The following is a 10,000-nucleotide window of genomic DNA, read 5'->3' on the forward strand; positions in this document are numbered from 1 at the left end:
ACATATATATATATATATATATATATATATATATATATATATTTATATATATATATCTATATCTATATATATATAATATATATTATTATATATATATATATACTATAGATATATATATATATATATATATATATATATATCTATATATAGGCTGATATTCATCCTCCGACCGTTTTTCAATGTACGAAATTATTAATGGGTCCCATTTTAAATATTTCCATATACCATCTCCCAACGGAGTAACTCCTAATTCCCCAAAAAATATACTTCAGAGGACAAACGTTTCATCATTCGGTCTAGAATATTTTTATTTTCTGGATAACGCCGAAACTCTAAGTATTATAATTTAAAACTCTTCTCTGTATTAATTTCACTTTGCTGGTGATTTATGCTCTCGCAGGTGGAGCGTAATGTAAAGGAATTATTCAGCTCTTGGGAAGTGTAGCGTCAGAGTAAAATGTAGAGTTAAATGATGTGAAAAAACAAATGTCCAGGAGTTTTTTTGTGGATTTTTTTTTCTTTTCTTGTGTGTCAGACTTAGTTGGTCTTGTATAAGTGGTGGGAATGTTTGTGAAGTTACCCGATCTTGTTCTTTCTCTACACGTGTACACACACACGTTACAGATATATAAAAAATTATACTATATATATATATATTTATATAATATATATTATATATATATATATATACTATATATACTATATATAATATATATATTATATCTATATATATATATATATATATATATATATTACATATTATATTGGATATTCCTTTCCAAGTTCTGATTCCAAAGTTATCAGTAAAAGAAAATACTACATAAAACATTTTTAAGTAAAAATTCTTTGATCATTGAAGAATACATAAACACACATAAGCAGTAATATAAAACCATTATATAATATATATATATATATATTATATATATAGATATATAATATATATATAATATGTTAATATAACATATATATATATATATATATATATACATATATATATATACTATATATATAGATATATATATATATATATATAATAAAAATTTTTTTATGTCTGCCTATTGCTACTTCCACTCTACTCACCTAGGATACCCAGTCTGTAGTTGATCGTTACGACAATGACCTTCCCAAGGGCAGCTAGGACTGACCCATCGTAGAGACTAGCAGCACCCCACTCGTAGGATTCACCGTGGACGAAAACCACCACTGGGTACGCTGTCGCCCCTTTTTCTGAAAAGAAGAAGACGAAAAATTATTTAGCTTTTCTTTGATTATGTCAATAATGTTTATAGGGGAGTGACAAAGAATAACCTCTTAAAAAGTGTCTGTTTTTTTTGTTATTGATTCTTTTATTGTATCTCATTTATTTCGATTTTTTTTTATTAACTGGATATTGTCTATAGTGACGTGGGGAGAAAGAAAAGGCTTCTAAAATGTGTATTTTTATTGTATTGCTTTATTGGGCTGATTTTGATCTGTGAGAAACAAAGTGTTTTCATCGTGTTTAAAAATTAGACAGAGTAGTTTGTAGAAAATTAAAATATTTGAAGTTAATTGGCATTTTTTTATTCTGTTTATTACGAAAATATGAGAGGATATAGTTTAGGAAATTGTTTTAGTTATATTGATAAGCATAAGTAAGTACACACACATATACATATAATATATATATATTATATATATAAAGTATATATATATATATTGTATATGTATATATATATATTATTATATATTATATTATTATAAATATAATATAATATATATAAATCTATATATATATGTATATATATATATATATATATATATATAAATAAATAAATAAATATATACAAATATAATATGTATAATATATGTATATATATATATATATATATATATATATATATATATATATAATATATATATATATATATATATATTTAATATACATACATATATATATATATAATATTATATATATAATATATATATATATTTATTTATATATATATTATATAATTTATATATAATATAATATATATATATATTATATTATTATATTATAATTATATTATTATATATTATATATATACTGCACATACATCATACATACATACCATACATACATATATATACATACATGTATGCATGTATAAAATTTCTCTATACGTTTTCATTTTATAATGTAAAATGTTTGTAATCTGTTTCTGTAAAACTATGAGTGAGACTGAGGTCATGAATCATGATATAACATATTTCTCATTTCTATAATAACGTTTAACAGTAAATTTGAAAATTCTAAGGAATGATGCAGTTTCATTTACATCTATAAATATGCTCTTGTCACGACATTGGACTCCAACAGCGGTAGATTATAATATGCAAATGGCTAGGAAACTATTGCAATATGAGAAATAGAGTTGCAGAATATGATTAAAACACGGAATTACAATTACTGTAATGGGCCAGTAGGTGATCTAGAGAGAATATTGGCCTACGATAATGTAACTTTTATCTTTATTAGATGTCTAAAAAAGGGGGGGTTTGGGGTTTGGGAGTAAATTATTTCATTCTCAATGGCTTCATGGAGTCTATATCTTTTTATCAAGATTGTTTTCCTCCTATCTGTTTATCATGACTGTCTAGATGTATTTGTCCATCCAGACTTTTCCCCATCAGTTTATCAAGACTGATTTGTTCTATCTGTTTATTAAGACTTTTTTTTCCCCATCTGTTGTCAAGACTTTTTGCCTATACGTTATTCAAGACTGGTTTGCCCTATCTGTTTATCAAGAGTGTTTTTCCTCATCTGTTATCAAGACTTTTTCCTATCTGTTTATCAAGACTGTTTTGCTCTATTTGTTTATCAAGACTGTTTCCCCCTATTTATTTACCTATATTGGTTTTCCCTGTCTGTTTGTCAAGACTGCTCACGCCTATCCGTTTATCAAGACTCAAGACTGTTATGCTTTATCTAGTTATCAAGAGTATTACTATATTGTTTCTCTTTTGTAAACAGTGAATAGTTCTCCTTAGCAAAGAGATAATACATGTTCAGGATATATATGATTTAATGCTGTGGAAGAGAATATTTGTATCGTTTCTCTATTGTAAACAATAACGCAATCTCCTCATTACAGAGATAATACAAACAAAGAATACACGTCACTCCATATGGTGGTGAATTCTGGAAATTTCCTGGAATGAATTAAAACTTGAGTGACAGACCGAATCAAGAGAAAATTAGTATTGTTTCTTTGCTATAAACAATAACGAATCCGCCTCAGTAAAGAGAGAATAAAAACAAAGAATACACATCACTGTATGTGTGGTACTAAGTGTTGGAAATGTCCTGGAATATACGTCGCCATTAAAGCATTGAAGACTGACTGGAGGGTTCTCCTGATACCTTAAATGACATATTCGAATGACGAAGAAACGACCAGAGAGAGAGAGAGAGAGAGAGAGAGAGAGAGAGAGAGAGAGAACATCCACATAGACACACTGGAATAAGCGGTGCAATTGAAATCTGGAAGACAGACTGGAAAGTGCTCCAGATACCTTGAACGACATACTCGGAAGACGAAGAAACGACCAGAGAGAGAGAGAGAGAGAGAGAGAGAGAGAGAGAGAGAGAGAGAGAGAGAGAGAGAACACATTTGCTGAATATAAGAGCGGCTCTGGAATCAGCTGGGAAAGCTAAAAATGATTAATCCAATTACAGATGAACTCAACCGTGCTCACGTTGGAAATTGCCTTACATAAGAGGATTACCTTCAGGGGGGTCGAGAATTTTTTCTCAATTTCCTTTTGGAATCCTACTCATTCTCGTTCTCCTTCTCCTTCTTCTTTTTTCTGTTTCTCGTCCTTCTCCTCCTCTTCCTCCTCCTTCTCCTCCTGTTTCTTCTGCTTGCTAGAATGTCTTAGTCGTTTGTGAATAATGGCATAATGTTGAAGCATAAGTAATGGAAATGAGAGAGAGAGAGAGAGAGAGAGAGAGAGAGAGAGAGAGAGAGAGAGAGAGAGAGAGTTTTGTTCCTTTCTAACGCAGACATTTATAGAATGTCTTCCACAGTTTATCATAATGTCACTGAGTATAGGCCGTTTTCTTCTGTAGATAAAAATTCGCAAAATAATTTATTTTTGGTAAAAACCTTTAATTATAAACTAGAATTCACTTCATTAAATTCATTAATATGTAATATTATATATTATCGTTTACTTAATTTCACGTATATTCACTTATATATTCACAAAATACCACATATGTTCTGTTAAGTTCTTTATTATTACAAAATTATTTTATTTGTCATAACTTAAACATTATCATTTCTCTCTCTCTCTCTCTCTCTCTCTCTCTCTCTCTCTCTCTCTCTAATCACTTTCCCTCTCAGAACAAACAATTAAAGTAATAAAAAAGGCATCTGAAGTTATAGATGAAAACAAATAAAATAAATGAAAATAAGTATAAAAAACTGACTATCCATTCCAGTTTAAACAAATTAATCAATAAAATTAGTAAGCAAACAACTGGAATTTACTTCATTCTAATTTCCAAATGCGATCCCTAAAATTTTTTTTCGTGAAATAATAAGATAGATAAACACTTAAATCTACTGCTACCAAAGAGAACTGATAATGTCGTAACAGCGATCTCTACAAAATGTTTTACACGTAAAGCAATGGAGTTTAATTGTACATTATTCGGCTGCAGCCCCTTTCGACGGGCCTGAACAGACTGAGAGAGTCTGTCTCAAGGAAGGGAGGTAAGTGTTTGTTACAAAGCATCTTTCGGTTTTTGTTTTGTTTGTTTGAAGTGTCAGGTAAACATTACACACACACACACACACACATATATATATAATATATAATTGTATTATTGTTATTATTAGCTACCAGAGTTTAAGACAGGTAATGACTGACCTTCGAACTTGAAACGGTCGGAAACTATATATGCAGAAAAGCTAGCCAAAACTTTAATTATATACAACGCATGCCATCACAGAGAAGGTACTAATTTTTCTAATATGAAAATTATTTAAATTTCATAATGATTTTCCATTATGGGTATGAATAATGAATTGTCACGGCATGTGAACAGTTTGGCCTAAAAAATGATAAATTTGATTGTAGTTCTTGTTAACTGTTATGTCTTCCCATACCTATAATACAAGATTAAATTCATTTTGTTTATCTAAATCTTACTGTATAAATAGTTCTTATTATCAGTGATTTCCATATATAACAGGTAAAGAATAAGTGCCGAAGTTTCTTCGGCGCAATCGAGTTCACTGTACAACGTATAATGCAGTATGAACCACGCCAATGAAATTTTCAGCCACGGCCCGCTGGTGACTTGTCTTACAGCGTTGCCAGACGCGCAATCAGTGCTAAATTGAACTTTATATAAAATAAAAACTATTGAGCCTAGAGGGCAGCAATTTGGTATAAATAATGTATGAAGGGTGGATGATCAACATACCAATCTGCAGGTCTCTAGCCTTGGTAGTTTTTAAGATCTGAGGGCGGATGGACAGACAAAGCCACCGCAATAATTGTGTTTTACAGAAAACTGTATATATATATATATAGTATATATATATAATATATATATATATATATATATATATATATATATATATATATTATATATATGTGTGTGTGTGTGGTGTGTGTGTGTGTGTGTGTTTGTGTGTGTGAGTGAGTGCGTGCGTGCGCGAGCGCTCAAAGTCAATTTATAAGACTTGCTGTATAAATTTGCCTACTTCATCATCTCGAAGAAGTAATCTGGTGTCAAGTTTGGAACTTAGTCGAGTCAAGTTTGAGGAAAATGAGAGGCTTCGGAAGACTTTTACTGTTTAAGTAATTTGTTTATGGTATGTTTTTATTTACTAGTTTATTTTTGCTGAAAATAAATTATACAGTAATGGTTAACGAAGCACTACTTTAAGAAAATTGTACGTTTTCTTGTAAGGAGCAATTGGGAAAGTTTAATAGTATTTGTTTTGTACATGATTCTTATGTACTAACCACACACACATATACATACATACACACATGCATACATACGTACACACACACACACACACACACACACACACACACACACACATATATATATATATATATATATATATATATATATATATACATGTATATATATACTATTGAGAATTTTGTAAAAAGATCTTCATAAGATTTAAATCCTAAATTTGGCAATATTGGTTTTCTAAGAAAAAACAGAAGAAATAAATAAATGTAATGGTAGTCATATACAGCAAACACACGCACACACACAAAACTATATATATTTGTTTGTGTATTTGCTGCATACGACTGCCATAATATTTATCTGTTCTATTTTGCTTAGAAAAAGAATGTTTCCAAATTTACGATTTAGATATTATCAAGATCTTTTGCAAATTTCTTAATAGTTATTTATCAAGACCATTTACAAATTTCTTAATAGTTGCTTAATTAGGTAGGTAGCTATATATTTATAAAAAATACAAAAAGTCTTTATTATCTTTATGAACGTCACATTAAACATTAAAATATCTTACAATAACTTCTGTGAATCGGGAATACCACCCATTTCAAAATGCCTTACTCTACTACTCTCAACAAAAAATAAGTAGATCAATAAAATAAAATAAATTAGAAAATAAAATAAAACAAAAACAATTTCATAAACATAAATATAAAAAACCTAGGAAAAAAATAAAATATGACGGAAACCTAATTCTAGGATAAATATACTTCTCAACTCTCGTATTTGCTTAGGAAAGCCCCAATGTTTTCTTTGTATGTTGTCGGCGAAAAAGATACGTGGAAAGACCTTCAGCTTTGCCGCTCTGAAAGGGTGCCTTAGGGAACTGGCCAAATATGACAAATATTTTCATCCCCAAAGGAAAAAAAAGAAGAAGGAGGAGGAAGGAGGGGTAAGGAGGAGGGAAGGGAGGGAGGAAAGATGGGCGAGGAGGAGGAGGAGGAGGATAGGAAGGGGAGGAGGAGGAAGGGGGAAGAGGCTAAGGGGGGAGGGAGGGATTAGGAGGGCGGAGGAGGGGGTGGAGGCGGAGGAGAAGACTTCCTGAGCCACGTATTTTGGCCTCTGGTTATTGGGATTTATTTCCACTGAATGCCCACCCCCCCAAAAAAAAAAAAAAATAAAATATGATACGTGATTTTGTTTAGGAAAGAAAACACGAGACGTAATTAATAACTTTTTATAGATTTCTTTTATTATAGCTAATGAAGCTATGATATTTTTGGATCCAGTTAATCATATATAAGAAGGTATGATATAATTAAGTAATTTTCTTTAGAATAGAAAACCTGACATATGATTAATGACTGTTTATAGAATTGTTTCACTGAGGGTGAGAGACGGCATTAATTTATAGCCTCTCGCGGTGGTGGAGTGGGTAAAAGCTTCACTGACGTTCCTGGATTTGTATGGTGTCCTGGGTTCGCGTCTGGGCGCTACCAATTCTATTATCGCCTAAAAAAATTCCCCTTCGGTTAAGCATATATGAAAATATATTAATTCCGAGGTAGAGTGAATTAGATATTAAAGGACATTTTTAGCTCGATATATGTATATGAATCACGGTAATGCGATATGACTTATATATATATATATATATATATATATATATATATATATATAGTAATATATATATATATATATGCTTAAAAAATCACAGTAGATGCTCGTGACTTCATAAATAAGCGAATACCACGGGAAAATGATAGTCAGAAATCCAAGCGCTTTCGTCTTTATTCAGACATGGAGCTCCTTGACGATGTCTGAATAAAGACGAAAGCGCTTGGATTTCTGACTATCATTTTCCCGTGGTATTCGCTTATATATATATATATATATATATATATATATATATATATATATATATATATATATATATATATATATATATATATAGAGAGAGAGAGAGAGAGAGAGAGAGAGAGAGAGAGAGATGAATATTTACCAAAATATCATAACTCAGTAAACGTTGTATTAGCTGTGTCAAAATATTGCAACAATAAGTAGGAAATTAATATATACTTATAACTGCAAAAATAATGAATATATACAAATATATTTAATATTCCGACAATAATAGATAAATGCATGTACAATAACGATACAAAATGCATATCCATGATATCCCAAAAAGACACATTTCTTTGTCTTTTCAATGCATTAACTATTACAATATAAAATGCACTTTTATAATACTCCAAAAAAGGTATATTTCATTGTCTTTTCACTGAAAAATACTTTTAAATTCATTTCCCACTTTCAGAGGAGCCATGGACGTCCACCTGGTCGACACGTAAATACACATAAGCCCTGAGGTAAGCTCATTGCTGATTGCTAAACCGCATCCAGTATTTCTTCGGGATCACTATTTAAGAAACGACAAGGGATTTTGCAAGCTAGTCTTTTCAGAGCTTAGTGTCAGATCTATGTTTTCTTTTCAGTAAGCCAGAGAGAAAGAGAAACTTTACGGAGGCAAAGTCGTGCTTGCTTTTAACACTGAAGTATAGTTTGCAAACTATATATATATATATATATATATATATATATATATATATATATATATATAAATATATATAAACATACACCCACACACACATACACACACATCACACACACACACACACACACACACACACACACACACACACACATATATATATATATATATTATATATTATATATATATATATATATATATATATATATATATATATATGGGGATACAATCCTCAATGAAAAATAAAATCCTTCTGTAGTTTAAGATATATATTTCTTGTATAGGATTAAAGCTTTCGACCATCAGCTGATGGTCGAAAGCTTTAATCCTGTACAAGAAATATATATTTTAAACTACAGAAGGATTTTACTACATTGTGGATTGTATCCCCATTTACTTAGAGGTACGACATAGTACCTGGCTTCTGCATATACATACATACATACATACATACATACTACATACATACATACATACATACATACATGATTAGTAACGCTTTAAATATTTTAAATCGCAATACAAATGAAGTGTGAAAACGCTCTATATACCTTCTTTATGTTGCATAAATTAACCAAAGTAATGTAATGACGTGGAAACAGCTATTATATTTACATCCATTTTTATGTTATATATACAATGTTATACTAATGTATTAGTCCAAAGGCATACGTATATAATGAACTGCATAATTGTTGTTGTAAAAAGGTATTTTATTAGTTAATGAGATCTCAGGTGTATAGGAGTATAGAAGCAAAAGTAATTGAATATAATAGGCAGTAAAGTTGGAGTTGCAATATTGCGTATATATATATATAATAGATATATATATATATATATATATATATATATATATATATATGTAGATGTATATATATATATATATATATATATATATATATATATATATATATATATATATATATAATTTTGTTTGTGTACAGAGTTGGTCAAATATAATGCGCAGTAACTCAAATAAAAAACGACAATTATTCAATACAATTGAGGTCACTGGAACACCCGTACCGTACGTTCGTTAACTCGTGTTTGCTTGCGATAGCAATAAACAAGTGTCCATTAAATACTCAAAGCAAAATGAACCAGCTAAAACACACACACGCACATATATATATATATATATATATATATATATATATATATATAATATATATATATATATATATATATATATATATATATATATATATATATATATCTATATATATATATGTATATATATATATATATATATATATATATATATATATATAATATATATATATATATATATATATATATATATATATATATATAACAACAAAACTGCATTCTAAGGCGAATAACTAAACTTTGCCCCAAGTTCCAAACAAGCTTTTAGAGAAGAATCTGGTCTCAAAAAACTCACTAAGAAGAAGAATAATAATAACACTTATATATAAATTATGCAACGTCGTCTTCCATCTAGAGAACCAGGGTCC

At 29.4% G+C, this 10,000-nt stretch overlaps 1 protein-coding gene across 1 annotated transcript in view; it reads right to left on the reverse strand.

Moving 5' to 3' along the window:
- The window catches only part of LOC135208747 (neuroligin-4, X-linked-like), a 97,422-nt gene that overhangs the window by 54,176 nt on the left and 33,246 nt on the right, over nt 1-10,000 (reverse strand). The window contains exon 2 of the mRNA XM_064241244.1: nt 1,084-1,230. Within this exon, the coding sequence (XP_064097314.1) occupies nt 1,084-1,230 (147 nt within the window). The remainder of the gene's footprint in view (nt 1-1,083; nt 1,231-10,000) is intronic.

This window comes from Macrobrachium nipponense, chromosome 35 (assembly GCF_015104395.2).
Source record: "Macrobrachium nipponense isolate FS-2020 chromosome 35, ASM1510439v2, whole genome shotgun sequence".
Lineage (NCBI taxonomy): Eukaryota > Metazoa > Arthropoda > Malacostraca > Decapoda > Palaemonidae > Macrobrachium > Macrobrachium nipponense.